Consider the following 18652-nt stretch of genomic DNA (forward strand, 5'->3'; position numbering starts at 1 on the left):
TTTAGTGCTCATGACGGATTCATGTTGGGTCTTTGTAGATATGATAACAAAGAGTAAGGTCTTTTAGCTGCTTTTTCGTAAAAATGTCTTGAGATAACAATATTATGAATTGGCACTATAATGATTGATTGATTGATGGGTGGATGGATGGATGGATGGATGGATGGATGGATTGATTGATTGATTGATTGATTGATTGATTGATTGATTGATTGATTGATTGATTGATTGATTGACATATCAAATTACAGAATGGGAAATCTTGTAGTTGTATATATCCATCTGATTAACACTATCCCATCCAACTTGTTGCATCTGCTATTTGGATTTGAAAACAGCATAGACAGTTTCTGTCTTACATAAAAGCCTTTAAAGGGATGCGAGGACACTTTTAAGTATAATACAAATTACAAGAAAAGTCCAATTCCGTAAAGTTATTTATTTCTATTTTTTAATATTACCTATTTAATTTGTCTGTCCTTTGATCCTTACTGTTTTGGATATGCAACTGTGCATTATGATATTTTGAAAGATGTTAGTGCCATGTTGTTTGCATATGCATTCTTGATTAACAAAAAAATAAATAATAAAAATTAAAGAGTTGGTGCTCCTTTCCCCGATAGAATAATTGTTACACATGATAGCCATGTCAAGCCAAAAGCTGTAAAATAAAATAAATAAATAAATGAAATTACTGGATTCTGAAGAGTGTGGGCAGAAATAAACCATATTAAAGATGTATTAAAATTGCTAGGCTATATTAACATCAATGAAGGTATATTTGAAATGTATTCATTTATACAATAATAAAAGCATATAAGCATATAAGTATGCTTGTAGCAGTAAAAGACATCGACAAAAGTTAACATATGGTACAGTGTATAAGGGTACATAAGGTCTTTCTGGCTGCAGCAGGATCTGCCATTACTTTGTCAAGAGCAATGAAAGGTTGGTAATGGGATCTCATTTGTGTGATGAGAGGTCACAACTTCGAATAATGTGATTTTTAAAGTCCTACAAAGGGGCCTAAAATCAGGTCCCACCGAGATTTGAACTCGGATCGCTGGATTCAGAGTCCAGAGTGCTAACCATTACACCATGGAACCACTGGGGGTGATCCGCGACGCGTTCAAAACCAATTGCTGTGAGTAGGAATTTACGCTATTATCTCAGGTTTGAAACAGTTCATGTTTACTATAACGTATCGGAATAAATAAAGATTTTGAAAGCACATAGGGCCTATGGATTAATTTTTTTATTCCAAGCTATATTTAAAAAAAGGCTTAATTCCCGGTTATTCCTAGTTAATCTTCTTTCAGCAAAGGGAAGATAAACAAACGGTCTTTAGTTGCAGCTAAAGGGTTCTGTCCTTCTCCACGAGGGTTAAAGTAATAAACAAAGCTGAAGAAGTAGGCTAGGCGGAAAAGTTTAACACACAGGTTTACCAGAGCCCTAGAAAGAGGCTCTCACTCTCTGATTTACGTCATCTCTTAAGTTTACAGAACGTGTGACGCTGTAACCATGGAAACAAGACATAGCCTACTACCCGGTGTAGTGCGGGACAACAATAAATTAGTGCAGTAAGTATGACATCGTTGCAGCAAGACATTTTTAATTGTGTGCTATCTGGAGATTTGAAAACCATCAAGGAGCTTTTTGAAGGTGAGGGTGTCACAGAGGAGGAGGTGCCGGAAGACGGTTTGTTTGGTATGAAGGACGAGGCTGGGAGGAACGCCCTGTTGACTGCCAGTATGTTGGGGAGGAGCGCCATCGTCCCAGAACTGCTCAGACACGAAGCTTTGGTCAACGAGCAGACTGTCAGAGGTAAGAAAAATGATGCTGAGTGGGCTTTAACTGTTCGATCGATCAATCAATCAATCAATCAATCAATCAATCAATCAATCAATCAACCAATCAAAAAAGAGCAGCTAAAAGACCTTACTGGTTATCATATCTACAAAGACCCAACATTAATCCATCATGAGCACTAAACAACATTTAGTAAAGTTAAAATGGTAAAAAAAAACTTATAATAGGAATAGACCTACTTTTGAACTAATCAATATATGCTTTTATTTTGCAGGAAGTGAAGTATTGAAACACCTTTTTGAAATATTTCAGTTATCAGATAGCCTACTGATGAAATGACTACATGAGAATAAGTCAGTATACAGATATGTCTTACCTTGTCAACATGTGTATCTTCATTCATCTTGTCCTGAGTGTATTTTTGCACATTATCTGATTAAAAAGTCAAATAAAACAATACAGTATACTCATATTTCTGTTCCAGTTGTCTTCAGGTGATTTAATAATATTTGAAAGGATTCACGAGAGCCTCCTCTGTTCCACAGGTTATTCCTCCCTACACCTCGCGGCCTGTTGGGGCCACCTGGAAACAGTGAGGACTCTACTTGAGCTGGGAGCCGACACACAGGCAAAGACCTTCAGAGGGGAGAGGCCTTTAGACTTGGCCCACAGATACTCCAAGACTGACTGTGCTGACTGTCTCATCCTGGCAGGTGTGTGTGACATTACAGCAGTATCTTTGGCAAAATGAATCAGTAAAGTAAAAACTTTATTAAAAAAGAAGCTTTTTGTGTTTGTGTGTGTGCTGCAGACGCTCAACAGGACTTTCTGTCATATGTGACCTTCATTAAAGACATGACCTCTGATTCAAAGAGGAACCTGACAAAAGAGGAGAAGGTAACGCATTGTTTTGACATCAAGATCATTTAGTTATACTATTTTAATTAAATGATCATTGCCATGACTTTGAATAAAGCTATGGTGTATTTCTAGCAGGGGGATTTATGGTTTGTAATAAAAAATAAAAAATGAGTTGTTTTTAAAGATTACTATAAGAGATAACAGTTTCTCACTGTTTCTCTCATATTCACACAGATGAGGAAATAGTGGCTTCACTTAGATTAGAGATAATTTGACCTTTTCAATATTTAATTGTTTAAGTCCCCATCAGCTCAGGAGCTTCTTGTTTTTTTATCTTCTCGTCTTTCACGTGTAGAAAATCTGCAAGTCTGTGTGCTCGTCCAAGTCGGACTGGATTCAGAGTGTCAGAAACCCAACAGTCTCCGACTTCTTAGACCAAAGACAAGACATAGAGGACACTCTCAGGCCGATCCTCACTAAGCTGACAGCAGGATGTAAGTACTGATGTTACATTTCAGAGCTGATATTTGAACTCAACACATATTTCTCCCTTTATTATATTAACCACAAACAGAGTACCACGTGCACAGCCAGCCGATGTTCTCAGGTGACGGTCTGTTTCATGAACATACAATGAAAAAATGAATGAAGCGAGACACTTTACTTTACTGTCACTTTAGTGTGAGTGAACGATGCAAAAAGAAATAGTCAAACATTTTATACATATTTATATATATATATATATATATATATATATATATATATTGCATTCAGCTTATTTTATTCAGTTAGCTTATTTGACATGAATCTGTCCTGTTCTTGTAGATATGTTTTGTATTTGTAAATATGCTTTTTGATTTACTATGTTGATGGTATAAGTTACATAATGTTGTTTTAATACACGCTATGGTTCTTGTTTGATTTTATACGGAGGAAAAAAAAATTAGAACCAACATTTTTTTTCCCAGTGGCCCTAATCCTCTTCCGGAATTTTATGACCTTGAATAATCGATATTGTCAGGGTTGATCATGTGACTATTTGTTGTTAACACACCTGTGTATGCCTGTGATTATGCTACGGGGGAAACATTGTTTACCCACAATAAAGTGACAGTAAAGTCATTTTCAGTGTGCAACTGATTTTCTTTTTCTCCATATCCAACGAGTCCTCGACCCTGGAGTGATCCAGTAATAACAACGTAAAAAATAAATATAATAAGTCATATCATATCCTTTATTTTTTTTTCCCTTTTACCCGTCTTCCAACTGCACAGTCGTATGTTTGATCATCTTGTTTCTTTTCACAGCTGCAGAGGTGCCTGGAAAAACAGCAGGAAAGGACTGACGCAGAGGAAATATCTCCAAATCTGTGTTCAAATAAATGTCTGAAAGGGTTAAACTTGTGTTTAGTGTATACCTGGTTGAAAGTGGAAAAGTATGAGGAACTTAAAAACACCAATATGAGAGGAATGGAAGGCTCGTCACAGGTTTCATGACTGTATCTAAACTTACCTGGAACACATAGGTGTGTCTCACTGCAGGTTACTGAAACAGGAAGTGAAGTTAAATCTGCTCATTATTAGGTTTTATTGCAGAAACATCAGTCTCCAGGGGTGAAGAGAAGAATACATTGTGCCCCCTTTAACAACCTGACCGTTATCTGTTGTCAGGCCGACCATCTTTGCACCACCGGTTGACAACGATGTATATTAAAAAAAAGTACCTCAAAGATTTAGCATCAAGCTATAGAAAATGTTTGAGACTTCACACAGCTTTCTGTTGAGAAACAAAATGTTTTATAGAACTTCTTCACACATGCAGTAGTACTTCTCAAGACCTACAAACAGACACCGACGTGATAAAATGCTGTTTTCTTTCCCTCTCCCGTTCTCTCTCATATATCATAACAAAACATCACTGTATACCCCTGCATAGCAATCACTGTGTTACCATAGCAACACCAGAAACCCTGCTAACACTACCATCCTGTGACTATGTTGTTCAGATTACAGGCACTCAGATCATCAAACAGAAATGTAGCACACAGAGATCCAACCTCCAGCAGACTGAACGCTGTTACCTGTACTTCCTCTGAGTCAAGCTGTGCTCTCAATATGCCAGAAGCATATCATCCAGACACCACACACACTTGTTTTTATATATCTATACACACTTATCAATGACACAAAAGCAAACATGAAACACACTTTAACTGTATCTTCTTCATACAGGGACGAGAGCTCACATTATGCTGGTGTAGTTTTTTCTTTTACCATCAGACATGGCTTCACATCAACAAGAAAACCCGACTGTAGTCAAACACAATACAGCTGTTGTCTGTGGAAATGTTCCTTTAAAAGACAGAACCAAGAGGCCAATCGAGCGAGGAATATCATCCGCACAGATTGAGAAATGTTAAGATGAGCAAAGACGAATGAATATTCAAAACCATGCAAATACAAGTACACTTCTCCAACAAAATGTGACTGGTACCAAAGTTTCAGTGAGTTTGGATGAAGCATGGCACAATATTCATTCACAGAAATAGTCTCAGGGAGTTTCTCATTGCAGACAGTCTTCAATGTGACACTTTCCAAGTGGTAAGTCTTTTAAACTTCTGTCGTCTTCTTAGTGATGAAACACTGATGATACACACTTCTTTACCTTCTCCTGTACTGCACATTGTCAGACTGTTTAGTTTTAAAGTCATGAGTTATGAGATGGCAGATCCAGGAGCATATCAGTGAACGTGTTAGCTCTTTCTCCATCATTAACCATGAGTGCTGTCAGTAACAGAGAGGTGACAGCTGTGAACTGAAGATCAAGAGAAGGAGTAGAACGTCATATTTACAACACGTTACAGAAGAAAACCACCATCAGACAGACGGGTTTTGAGTGATTCTGACTTCACCTGATTGTGATGGGCTCGCCCTGGAGTTATCATGTCTGTGTGTTTACGACCTCTTATAACAGAAGAGTAAGGGAAGCACCAATCACAGCAACTCCACACCCACTGAAAAGGTTTAAACGGGCCAAAGATGAGTCTCAGGGAAGAGAGATGAAAGATTTAAAAAGTGGACTTTTCCTTCATCTTCCCTTTAATCATTTCACTTTTATTAATTTTGAATAAACGCTTTTTATTTTCCTTCACATGGCCGCAACATAGTTAAGAAAATAATGTACTTTAGTAAAGCAGACCTCTTGCCAAACACTTTGGACTACTTCTTTAGAATTGAATATTGTAGTATTTCAAGTTGGATAAACTTAAGACAATGTAAGCAGATCAATGTTTGTGTTTCCCTCTAATGAACTTCTGGTTTGGTCAGAGCACATTGATCTTCTTACCCAGCAGGCACTGCTTTCAGGTAAAAATGGGTTGTTGGGAAGGTGTTCTAGTTTGAGCTGGTTTTATCTGAATAATGACAAAGATTCAGTTTATTGATCTGTCAAAGTTAAATTACTAAAAACATAAATCTCTAATCCACTTCAGATGAAAACCTGAAGACGGTGTGGAGTAAACTGAGGTGGTTTTACTGGTGCTGGTAAACAGGGTTGTTGTTTTTTTGCATGTAAGACCATGTTACACCGGCTGCTGAGACCAAACGAGGCAGATGTTCAATGACTCTCAGCCTGTCTGGAAAAACACGGTGTACCTTGTTCTTGTATTTCCTCTGGAAGAGCTTGTGATGAAGTCGGGCTTTAAGAAGATGAAAGACGAGGAGATCGGTCACTCCATGATTTTGTTGTACAGTTCAGCATGGTGTTCCTCAGATTTCTTCACAGTGGATTCATCCTGTTTTCTGAAGGTGAAGGGACTCAGGTAGTAGTTCTCTTGTAATCACTGTGAGCATGTGTTTGTGTGTTTATGCATGATGGAGCATTTCTCCTTGCTATGTACACATGTCTAGAAGTGTGTATTCAGAGCCTGGTTAGCCACACAGTCTTTGTGGTCTCTGTAAGGGACAGTGACTCAGATCCATCTGAAGTGTGGAGGTTTGGTGTCACCAGGAAATGAAATCATGCAGACCTCTGTTGTCTTTACCACACTGTGACCCGTCTACTAATGGCTTTGTGTTTCTCAGTGCTTTTCAGGGTCCCAGTTTGGTAATCTCTCCAGCACAGCCTTATGGTCCACACCGACACTGGCCACGAGTCCTCCTTTGTTCAGAGGTGTATCACTGTAGTCGATGTCTTCTCCCTTTAGGGTCGTCATGCTGCCTCCTAGAATCATAGTGAAAACACCTCATTGTTAGCCACTCATCATTCAAACCATTTCATAGTGAAAAGCTAAAAGTGATTTTCTTTAAATGTAGAATAGACTTCAACTCTGTTCCAAGGTCAACCTCTAGGGGGCGGTGTTGCACCCTACACATTGCTCCTTTAAATTGAATGTTTCAAAAGCAGCCAAAAAGTGAATATTTAAAAAAGCACAGTGAAGTATAACCTTTGTTACATTACCCAGTGCGTTGAGAAGTGCTGCACCAGCACAGATGTCCCATTTCTTAATGAAGGTGATGTGGATGTAAACATCCGCCTGGTCTGTAGAAGCTGCATCACTTACAGGCATCTCCAGAAGTGACAGGACCTTATATCCTAAGTGAGAGAGAAGAGCACAGGTCAATGGGAATGATTCTAGAGCAATACTACACTATGTCAAAAATATCGTGTTTGCATGAACCTCCGTGTTGTTCTGTTAAAGAGAGAAGTTTGCACCTGACTGCTCTTTTTGTTTTTTTAACTGAAGATCCAGTCAGCTTTACAGGAGCTCAGCAGATTTACCTCCATGTGTCGTGCTTCTGATGCACAAACCAAAAACTGTTTTAACAAACTGTTTGCCTGCTGAGGATCTAGTCACAAACGCTGTCAAAAAAATGCATTGATGCAACTATTTGAGGGAGTTTGCTTGTGAATTATGACCGACACATTACTCTCCTTTACACCTGTCTCATGAAATAGATGTGCAAAGTATTTTTCATTCCTGACACATTATGTAAACATGCTTATTCTTTGATATATATGAGAAGTACTTTGATTACATGACTTTAACATTAGTTTTATCAGGGCACTGGACATCGATGCAGGAAAGCTGTCCTTATGGGGAGCACAAGAGATGATGACATCATCTGATGACAGTTTAGCTTTTTATTTGTCAAGTATTTGCATTAAAATGCCCCTGACTATTCATCCCTAGATGTTATATCTCAATACCAGCTTCCTTTTGGTTTAGTTTATTTGCACATTTTTTTGAAAGAAGAGTCAAACAGAAAACTAAAACAAATAAAAAATCAAACACATGCAGGTGAGGTAGAAAAAAACCTCACCTTAAGAGATTAAACAAAGTTAAAATAAAATATAGTAAAAATAACAAAGTAAGAATATTTACTATCACAAATAAAATGTACCCAATTGAAAATTACAAACAAACAGACAACATAAAAATAGAGCAAAACAGGACATATAGTATGTATACAATATAACAAAATCAGGACAATTCACTACAAATCTTTCTCAAGGTGCAAGAACTGATAATAAAGATGTGCAGTGCACTTCACAGACAAGGATCCTTTTCCAGGATATCTTTTCATATCTCACCTGAGTGACTGCTGGCTACACTGTAAGGTCCCCTTCAACCCCTCATCAGAAGATAGAGGATGTGTTGCTTTATTGATTGATTTTTATTAGTTCTTCTATGAACTATGATGCATTTTGTTAGCATAGCATACATGTTTTCCACATCTCAGAGAGACAAAGGTCTTAAAGGGTTAATAAAGGAAAAGGTAAACGACCAATGTTTTAACTTTTAAAACTCTTAAAAGCAAATGTCTCCGTCTATTCCTTTTACAGATAAAGTTTTAGTTATCTAAAAAAAAAAAAAAAGATAAGAACTTCGATCCTTTAGCTGCAACAAAAAAGAAAGATTTCTCTGTATAAAGATGTCAGTAAACATGTGATTTCATGTCTGGAGGCATTATGGTTTAACACACAGAACACATGTTTACCTGTGAACCCAGAGAACGGCTGGTGTATCACCCCAATCTTTGGTTTACCATCCACAGCAACACACACCATTGTAGTCACAAACTTCACCAGATTTTCTATGGAGAGAGAAAGAAGAGCAGGTAAAGAGGGCGGGGCCAGTCGAAGAAAGAACCAATCAAAAAACAAAGAAGAGACAAGCCTGAAGATACGAGATTTAAATAGACTTCACTCCGCCTCACTTCCGCTGTACGTAAAAAAAACTTTATTTTGATTTACTCCCAATAAACAGGAATTACGTTTTTTCTCTTCAGGGGAGTTTAAACTAAGAAGAAAGTTGTGTGTTTTCATTTCTTATTCGGTTTTATGTTTAAAAAACGAAAGAAGGTGAAAAAAATAAAATAATAATTTAACATGCACCCTAATCCTCCGTCGTACGTAAAAAAAACTTTCTTTTGATTGACTCCCAATAAACAGGAATGCAGTTTGCAGAAAAAGCAGCATCCTTGTGCAGATTTGTAAGAAATGAAAAGTGAAGCTTTGTCAGGTCTGTCCTCCATGGAGGTCGGGTCGATCGTTTCTGATGCGTTTCAGGAATGCAGGGAATCTAACAATCATCAGCTTTTGTGACAGAGTCGAGCAGATCTGTGGCTGTAAATTAGTTTTTATGTAGAACAGACTTTTTTACTGCATGTATCTGCTTCTTAAGACAAACAAATCATTGTCAGAATCCCGTCAGTGGGAGGTGGTCCTCAGTGCAGATAATGTTCTGCCTGCTGTCAGTATCATGGGGACTTTAAATGAACTACAAACGGAAACCCGAAGACCTTTAATGCTGAAAATCAAGACCCTGTGTAAATGGAGATTACAGAGACAGAGAAAGGGAGAATATGTTTTTAACTACTGAATGTTTATTCCTTTTGTGTCTCCATAACTGACCTCTTATTTTATTCTGTGTTATCCTCTCACTTTAGTAACCCATGAGGATTACGACCAACCTCCTGCAACCTCGTCCAATAATTGCACTTCCGACTTGTGAGAGCAAACTCATTCTTATCTTTAAAATACATCTACACCAAGAGTCTCTGCAGCTGTTTTTAATGGTGCAGCACCTGGAACCTGCTGCAGCCCTTCTGTTGTTCGATAACGAAATACTGCTCAGGTTTTAAATATCTTCACAGACTTTTTATTTAGAGGTTTCTCTAAAGCCACAGGGAGGAGGAGGGATGGGGGGGGGGGCAGAGGCAGGCCACAAACCCCCGGAGGTCGGTGGCAGCAGCTGACAACTCACTCAGTTTTACTGCTCTGCCTAGTCCAAGTCTAAAAATGATTAACTAATATTGTCTTTTCTGGATGACTGACCGACTGTCCCTAACTCCACCTAAAACCTACAGAGCAGCACTAACAGCTGCACCTCATGCAGCCTCTTTCTGAGAGACACACACACACACACACACACACACACACACACACACACACACACACACACACACACAGGTGAGCACGCTCCTACCAGTGGACGGAGAGCGCGAATCGGAAAATATGTTGCGTCAACCACTGAAAAGCAGACAAAATATCTTTAAATGCAGAATAACAAAAAGTCTGTAAGAACATCAGAAAATACAGTAGTCTGCTTAGTTTATCTACTTCAGACTTTTCTGGGCATGTCTCTCAATTTCACACAAATAATGAAGGTTGGTACATTTCCCAATCTGAATGATCACTTCTTTTAGATATTTGAATGATCAGCTGTATCAAAACAACTCCCTCTCTTCTGTCTGTGTTCAGGAGAGGAAGCATGGCGCCGTACTGCTGCTCCGGTAGCCTGGTTAGTAGGGTGGGGCGATGTGACCTCAAATCAATATCACGCTTAAAGGCAGGGTTGGTCATTTTCTAAAACTAGCATGATGTTGAAAGTAGCATTCCCTCAGTGCTGCGTCTGCAGTCAGGAGCAGTCCTCCTCAAGTGATTTCCATGTTTTCAGGAGTGCAGATGTAAAAAACGGCTGTGATGTCTGGTTTCAGTTTGACAAGTGTGTTTCATATTTCATTTTTAATTTATCCTTTATTAATCACTCTGTTTAATAAACATGAACAAACAGGATCCTCTGGATCTGGACTCAGAGTGAGGGGGCAGCCCACAGCAAGCGCTCCAGAGCAGTTTTGGGGTTCAGTGTCTTGCTCAAGGGCACCTCGGCAGTGCTCAGGAAGTGGACTGGCACCTCTCCAGCTACCAGGCCAGTTTCTGGACTTGGTCCGTGCTGGGCCTTGAACTGCTGACCCTCCAGTTCCCAACCCAGGTCCCTACAGACTGAGCTACTGCAGCCCAAATTTAATGTTTCTTTGTTTCTTCAGCTTGTTGTACAAAGTGGAGATAGTGATGTAATGATAATATCCACATCTGTGATTTAAATGTTGTGCTTTGACATGTGTCAACAACACCGGATAAACTTTTTTTCTGCTCACCGTGAGCCGTTTATCGATGATCCTCTGGGTGCTGTGTTGCTCGTCAATACAAAGCACCACACATCCGCGTGTCCACCTTTAATACAAAAGTATAGATGTCAAACTGTTTGCAGGGGGAAACTGAAATTTACAGAGCAAATAGTGAAATAGTAAACGGATGCAGTGTGGACAGCCAGTGTGTGCGACGCCACACAACATATAGCAAGGGTCGGGTAAAAAAACAGTATTGTATCGCGATATTCTATGTGGCGATATTATATGTGGCGATATTATATAGTCTCATGGCAGCCAAGTATTCATATTTTTTATATGATGTTTTATTTATACTTTTTTATTTTTTAACTGCTGAAGGGGTTGCACAATTCTTTTTGAACAAGTTTCATTGTTAAGAATTCATGTTAAAGTTCAGACTGAAATACAAATAAAAAGACTGAAGTGAGATGAACGGACTGAGAATTTTATCTTATTTGACAAAACGATTCTTGATTTAGTTTAGTGTAGTGGACATAATATGCAGTTAAAAAGCTTAATCGAAATATATTGTCTCGCAATTCATAGCATATCGAAAAATGTTTAAAATTGCAATAGAATCGTATCGTGTCTCAAGTATCAGGATAATATCTATCTAAGATTACACAAGAAAAAAGACCAGATAAAAAGACTTCTGATAATGTCTAAATGTTTTTCTTATGTTGTGAGCCTTATGTTTATTCTCCTTTTTCAGTACTGATGTTGTTGTTAGGCACTGAATCCATCAATAATATAATTTCTTTGTTTATTTCAAAAAATGAAAGATCAATTATGGAGAGGGCAATGGGTGTGTAAGAAGATAGTCCATGCTTTTTCTTACAGCTGAAAGAAAAGGAAGCATTAGTGAAGGTGCAACACATGGCACCTTCACATGTTTAAAGTGGATTTTGTTTGCAATAAGGCGATATGAGTTATTTTATTTCCACTGTTTTAGAGAAGTTGATTTTTACTTTAAAGCTAAAATGTGAAATTTTCAATTCAACTGATGCTTTGATTTCAGTTTAAATATTCAATAAGCATCCATACATATTTCATCTGTGTTTCCTTAATTTCTTTAAAATCATAAAACTATGCACTCTTTCATTAGAAAAACATATTCCAGCTATAACAGTTGCGCATATGTCAGTGAACTATGAGGGCAAAAAACAATAACAAAATAATCGTTCATGAATCGTAATCAAGGTAAATTGTTCAATTAATCGTGATGTTGATTTGAGGCCCAGCCCTATCACTCAGATCAACTTCTACTATTCTTCTTTTAATGTTTCTAACATCTAATAGACAATTAAAACGTTATCTTTCACAATAAAATATTGACACGTTATGACCTGTTTCTGTCTGAAAGTCTGTGAAAAAAAACATACATAAAATGTATTTTAAAAGACTGAAATGACTTCCTGTTTGTGCCCACCTGAACAACTTTAACACTGACTTCTTTTCACTCAGATATTGAATTGGGATATAACACCAATGTATTTATTTTACACCATGATGATACATTTTCCTCTGATCCATGGATCACATGTTGCCCGGTACCATGCGGGGTGATCTGAACAGATCATGGATCATCTGGGAACTGTTTCTCCACACGTCTGACATCCACAACATTGCTGAAGGTAGGTGATCCCAGCTTACTTTTTAAAGTTTTCTGACTGACTATCTCAACCTAGTTATCTTGAATTAATGCATTTTACTGTGAGCTCAGCAGAGAGGTCATGAAGAAACCTGAACTGATGATGGTTAACCATTCATTTCATTTCTAGTAACAAGGGGAGGAGAAACTCTGTGCTGATATGGGTTTACAATAAAACAATAAAACTGAAAATTTCTGTCAGTTGGAGCTAAGACTCCATTTTGAGTTGACAGAGCAGAAGGACAAACATCTGAGACAGGGTGAGTTTAATTCAACCTTAATATGACTTTACTGTTAAAACCTCAGGTTAAAATTGAGTAATACACTTTGAATAGAAAAGCAAAGGAAACGGATCAGATACAGTACACGATCAGCTCTGTGAATGTGGAGTACTTGTTGTTTCTCAGCTTTTGTTCAAAAAGTAAAGTCAAGTAAAAGTTGTGTAGCTAAAAATCTAAATCGTCCTTAATCAGAGATGTTTGTCATGACTCCTGCGGTCTAAACTAGCAGTCAGCATTACTGGTTTTCTCTCAGATTAAATAAAGTCCTGGGGACAACAGTGCTTATGTTCCACAGTATTTGATTTTATAAGCTAGATATTCTCCACTTCCTCTAAGTAGATATTGCATCCTAATAAAATGTAATCACTAAATACAGCCTCAATAAAACATCTATCTGAGCAAAGGTCGGTTTTATGATGGGGTTTGATCCCTACAGGCATGAAGGACTTTGTTTTATATCCCTCTAGATATAAAACTGTTGGTCCAAAGGTCACAAATTCTGTTAAATATTAACATATTGCTTTAATGTTTGAGGTTTAAGATTCAAGACCTTGTTATTGTCATTATTCAGTGCAGGATTGAAGAGACACAGGAAGAATAATTGAAATACATTTAGATTAAATCCTAAAACTAGACCAGGGTCAAATACCAAGCAGGGAGCCAGATCAGACGGACAAATAAGATTAAGATACAAACAAGCTGCACTGATGTGTTGGATCACGTACTAAGGAAGACGGGAAGAGAGGCAGAGTCACTTCAGGGGGCGCTGGTATCCAAGTGGTTATTGCGCATGCCCAATTAATCCAACCTGTGGTTCTTTCCCACATTTCATTCCCCACTCTCTCTCTCTACCTGATTTCTGAATCTTTCTACTCCTGTATCTCCAATAAAGACATAAAAGGACCACAGTAGGCATTGAGATGTGGAGGCTTGACCATCTCCATTTAACACATTCTTCCTCTTTGTATCTTACCTGTATGTCTTCCTCTTTGTATCTTACCTGTATGTCTTCCTCTTTGTATCTTACCTGTATGTCTTCCTTGTCCTCAGGTTGTTTTACCTGCATGGATGTCATTTATTGTCCTTGAGAAAATTTTGAGATCAGAAGATGAGTGATCGAGGGGGCAAAGAGGAGGACAGAGCAGAGTCTCCTCTGTCCAGCTGTCTCTCTATGAAGAGTGACTGGTCTAAAGATCATCATCCAGACTTCAGTAATGAACCAGGACCCTCAGATCAGAAGATGAGTGATCGAGGGGGCAAAGAGGAGGACAGAGCAGAGTCTCCTCTGTCCAGCTGTCTCTCTATGAAGAGTGACTGGTCTAAAGATCATCATCCAGACTTCAGTAATGAACCAGGACCCTCAGATCAGAAGATGAGTGATCGAGGGGGCAAAGAGGAGGACAGAGGAGACTCTGCTCTGTCCTCCTCTTTGCCCCCTCGAACCAGTAATGAACCAGGACCCTCAGATCCACAGTAAGAGATCCTTTTGGATCACCAAAATATCAAGCTACAGAAATTTGCTTTTTTGAAGAACAAGGGTTGTCACAATAGCAGAATGTAATAGATCAGTGATGGATGTTTGTGAACCAGTGATTTGATTTCCAACACATTGATAAACATGTTGATTTTCAGGTTTTGACAAATGTAGAACCGGGTTTGATTCCCCATACCTGGTAATAATCTAATTTTCCCTTATCTCCACAGAATAACAAAGGGGTCTGTTTCTGTGGAGGAGCAGCTGTCCAGCTGTGCTTTGTGTCAGGACGTCCTGAGTGATCCAGTTTCTACCAGCTGTGGACACTGGTTCTGTAGACAGTGCCTCACCTTATACTGGGACCAGTCTACTTCATCAGGAGAGTCCTCCTGTCCCCAGTGTGGAGAACGATCTAAAATAAGACGAGGACTGCAGATATCCAGTCAGTCCAGCAGTGTAACCAGTAAGACTGAAGTCATTGTGTCTAAAAACAACACTTTAAAATTCATTACATTTGTTGGTATTGCTGTTAATATTTTCATTAATATAGTTAAATTTGTCATTTTAATTTAGTCTGATTTTTGCTGTAAGTTTATATTCAATATTTTCTTCTTCTCTTGTAGCAGCACAGGGATGTTTTTGTGTCATGCAGTGTGCTTAATGTGTAATAATGAAAATTGTGTATTTGATCATTTTGTAAATCCAGTCTCTGGATATGTTTCTTCTCTTTCAGCAGATAGAGGTCTGCAGGAGGTTTTAGATGAACATAAGGTCAGTCTGAGGGAGAGATGTAAACATGTGACTGAAGGAAGTGATGAAACAGGAAGTAGAACCCTCCTCAACAGGATCTACACTGAGCTTTACATCACAGAGGGACAGAGTGAAGAAGGTGTCTCACCTCAACATGAGGTGAGACAGCTTGAGACAGTTTCCAAGATGGAGACCCTCCATGAGACTCCAATCAAGTGTCAGGACATCTTTAAAGCCTTACCCGACCAACAGAACCAAAAGACAGAAGCTCAACCCGACCAACAGAAACCCATCAGAGTGGTTCTGACAAATGGGGTTGCTGGTGTTGGAAAAACCTTCTCAGTGCAGAAGTTCACTCTGGACTGGGCAGAGGGCTCAGAGAACCAAGACCTCAGTCTGGTGATCCTGCTTTCATTCAGGGAGCTGAACTTGATCAGAGATGAGGTGTACAGTCTTCTTGAGCTGCTCCGTGTTTTCCATCCAACATTACAGAAGGTCACAGCAGAGACGCTCGCTGTCTGTAAAGTTCTGTTCATCTTTGACGGCCTGGATGAAAGCAGACCGTCATTGGACTTCAAAAACAGGGAGGTTGTGTCTGATGTCACAAAGAAATCACAGTTAAACATACTGTTGACAAACCTCATCAAGGGGAATCTTCTTCCCTCAGCTCTCATCTGGATAACTTCTCGACCTGCAGCAGCCAATCAGATCCCTCCTTCATGTGTTGACAGGCTAACAGAAGTACGAGGCTTCACTGACGCCCAGAAGGAGGAGTACTTCAGGAGGAAGTTCAGTGATGATGAAGATCGGTCCAGCAGAATCATCTCACACATCAAGACATCCAGGAGCCTCCACATCATGTGTCTGATCCCGGTCTTCTGCTGGATCACTGCCACAGTTCTGGATCACATGATGAGCACAGAACAGAGAGGAGAGCTGCCCAAGACCCTGACTGACCTGTACTCACTCTTCCTGCTGGTTCAGGCAAAGAGGAAGAAGAACAAGTATGATGAGGAACATCAATTGAGTCCTCAGGAACTCACCAAATCTGACAGGGAAGTTCTTCTGAAGCTGGGGAGGCTGGCGTTTGAACATCTGGAGGACGGAAACATCATGTTCTACAAAGAAGACCTGGAGCAGTGTGGTCTTGATGTCACAGAGGCCTCTGTTTACTCAGGAGTTTGTACAGAGATCTTCAAAAGAGAGTATGTGATCCTCCAGAAAGCAGTCTACTGCTTTGTTCATCTGAGTGTTCAGGAGTTCCTGGCTGCAGTCTACATGTTCCACTGTTTGACAAACAGGAACACAGGTGTAGTGAAGGCTTTCCTTAAAGACACCAACCTCTGGGACTCATCTGGAAATATTTTTTTAAAGAAGATTTCTAAAGTTCTAACTCCTGGCCCATCTCTGGAAGTCTTCCTGAGAAGTGCCATGGGGAAATCCCTGAAAAGTAAAAATGGTCACCTGGACCTGTTTGTTCGCTTCCTTCATGGCCTCTCTCTGGAGTCCAACCAGAGACTCTTAGGAGGCCTGCTGGATCAGACAGACAACAGTCCAGAAATGATCCAGAGAGTCATCAACAACCTGAAGGAGATGAACAGTAAAGGTATCTCTCCTGACAGAAGCATCAACATCTTCCACTGTCTGACGGAGATGAACGACCTCTCAGTCCATCAGGAGATCCAAGAGTTCCTGAAATCAGGGAACAGATCAGAGGAGAGACTCTCTGATATCCACTGCTCTGCTCTGGCCTACATGCTGCAGATGTCAGAGGAGGTTCTGGATGAGTTGGACCCAAAGGAGTGCAACTCATCAGACCAGGGACGACTGAGACTGATTCCAGCTGTGAGGAACTGCAGAAAGGCAAAGTAAGTCCAGATGTGATTATATAGGAGTATAAATAAACTGTTCATTTATTCATATATATATATATATATATACTATACAGTGTTTCGCACAGAATGACGAGGTACCTGGGCGGTGGAGTACGCGCGAGGGGGGTGTTTTTTTTTCTTAGTCTTATCTTAGGGTATATTTTAATATTGGGTTTGTATTTATAGCAAAGGTGTTTTCCCCTCTAAATTAATTTTGTTTTTGCAACAAACTACTTTAATCTGTTCAATTTATCCACGGACGCCCACAGACACAAACACCAGGAGTATTTCTCGCGTTTTGTAAAGTTCCTCTTGATATTCTGTCATTTATAGGAGTTCAGAATCAGCAGCAAGCAGCTGTATATTAACTTTTTTAAAACGAAGCCATGAGAAGCTTCAGTTTTTATTGGCGCAAGGTACATTTACAAAAGGGGTGTGCGGACAGCAAACTCCTATCTCTGTCAAGATAGGAGTTTTGCTGCACGAAGCCATGAGCGTGTCTGCACTCACTTGTGCGCGCTCTCTCTCCCCTGCTCACGCTCACAGCAATTTTTTGATAAAAAAAAAATAATAATAACATAAAAACAGGTCAGAAATATACTCGGCCACAAATTTACCCGGGCGGCCTGGGCGGACCACCCAAGTATTGTCTATGTGTGGGAAAGACCGCTATAAAATCTCTGTTCAACTGAAATATTCAAAAAAGTATCAGTCACTTTTATAGCTTAAACTTTACAATAAGGGTACATTCATTAACATAAGGTAATACAGTAATAAGCATAAAATAATGGTTACTCACAGTTAACTAATGTGTGTAGTAATAATTTAACATTTTATAAAGATGTTATTAACATTACTTAACACAGTGATGAGCAGTAAAGGTGCACTATGTAGATTTGGTAGTGAAATTTGAAAGTTGGAGAAGTGAAATAATTCTGTGCTACATTTTCTGAACTGAATACACAAACTTTAGTCAAAGAACAAAATGGGTCACTGAACACTGTTTAGAGCTCAAAAGCTACCAGGAGAGTAATGGTTTTACTGTAATGTTCCTCTGAGGAAAGTTTGTGTTTAGAGTTATGAACATATACCACAGAATCTGTACAATTCTCCAACTTTCACATTTCTCTACCAAACCTCCATAGTGCACCTTTGATTTATAGTTCATTCATACAATAATAAGCATTCATTAACAGTTAACAACGGTCTGTTGTTAACATTAATTAAGGGTTTGCATTTAAATTAAGTAACTAATTAATATTAAATGGTTGATAGAGGTGTTAATTCAGATGCATGTCGTGAGGTTTACAGCTAAGTCATTTCACTAGACAACCGTTTTTATTAATGTTTGTTTAAGGTTTATGACTGTTCACTTACTTGTCCTTCCTCCAACAGACGCACTCTGTGACGGTCTCTCTGAGAGAAAAAAAAGTTTACTGTCTTCTTGCATGACGATTTCTATTCAGTTCAGCGAAGTCTACAACATGCAGTTTCTGTTC

General features: G+C 39.0%; 2 protein-coding genes, 1 long non-coding RNA gene and 1 other non-coding gene across 5 annotated transcripts in view; 2 read left to right on the forward strand and 2 right to left on the reverse strand.

Moving 5' to 3' along the window:
- Nucleotides 1-1034: 1034 nt before the first annotated feature.
- Nucleotides 1035-1106, reverse strand: trnaq-cug (transfer RNA glutamine (anticodon CUG)). Its single transcript has one exon. It is a non-coding gene; the product is annotated as a tRNA-Gln (tRNA).
- Nucleotides 1107-1359: 253 nt separating this feature from the next.
- Nucleotides 1360-4136, forward strand: ankrd45 (ankyrin repeat domain 45). 2 transcript variants are annotated; one of them, XM_065954383.1, is made up of 6 exons: nucleotides 1366-1580; nucleotides 1663-1824; nucleotides 2355-2522; nucleotides 2621-2706; nucleotides 3026-3164; nucleotides 3978-4136. In XM_065954383.1, the coding sequence occupies exons 2-6, from the start codon at nucleotides 1710-1712 to the stop codon at nucleotides 4013-4015; spliced, it is 546 nt and encodes a 181-aa protein (XP_065810455.1). In that variant the 5' UTR covers nucleotides 1366-1580; nucleotides 1663-1709; the 3' UTR covers nucleotides 4016-4136. The 2 variants fall into 2 exon arrangements, with proteins under 2 accessions (XP_029132523.2, XP_065810455.1); XM_029276690.2 differs by having other exon boundaries at nucleotides 1360-1824.
- A 97-nt stretch (nucleotides 4137-4233) lies between these two features.
- LOC136179094 (uncharacterized) lies at nucleotides 4234-7277 on the reverse strand. Its single transcript, XR_010666380.1, has 2 exons — nucleotides 7129-7277; nucleotides 4234-6891 (listed from the first exon to the last, which is right to left on the reverse strand). It is a non-coding gene; the product is annotated as an uncharacterized lncRNA (long non-coding RNA).
- Nucleotides 7278-12975: 5698 nt separating this feature from the next.
- Nucleotides 12976-18652, forward strand: part of LOC136179095 (protein NLRC3-like) — a 35929-nt gene continuing 30252 nt past the window's right edge. Inside the window, exons 1-4 of the mRNA XM_065954384.1 lie at nucleotides 12976-13034; nucleotides 14106-14432; nucleotides 14769-14992; nucleotides 15263-17147. Of these exons, the coding sequence (XP_065810456.1) occupies nucleotides 14164-14432; nucleotides 14769-14992; nucleotides 15263-17147 (2378 nt within the window). The 5' untranslated portion in view covers nucleotides 12976-13034; nucleotides 14106-14163. The remainder of the gene's footprint in view (nucleotides 13035-14105; nucleotides 14433-14768; nucleotides 14993-15262; nucleotides 17148-18652) is intronic.

The sequence above is a fragment of the Labrus bergylta genome, chromosome 4 (genome assembly GCF_963930695.1).
Source record: "Labrus bergylta chromosome 4, fLabBer1.1, whole genome shotgun sequence".
NCBI classification, from domain to species: domain Eukaryota; kingdom Metazoa; phylum Chordata; class Actinopteri; order Labriformes; family Labridae; genus Labrus; species Labrus bergylta.

Bases quoted from the DNA above. Each gene is read 5' to 3' on its own strand.
- ankrd45 (XM_029276690.2), top strand. From the start codon at position 1,587: ATGACATCGTTGCAGCAAGACATTTTTAATTGTGTGCTATCTGGAGAT. The intron at 1,825-2,354 runs GTAAGAAAAATG...TCTGTTCCACAG, and splicing joins CAACGAGCAGACTGTCAGAG to GTTATTCCTCCCTACACCTC. The intron at 2,707-3,025 runs GTAACGCATTGT...TTTCACGTGTAG, and splicing joins ACCTGACAAAAGAGGAGAAG to AAAATCTGCAAGTCTGTGTG.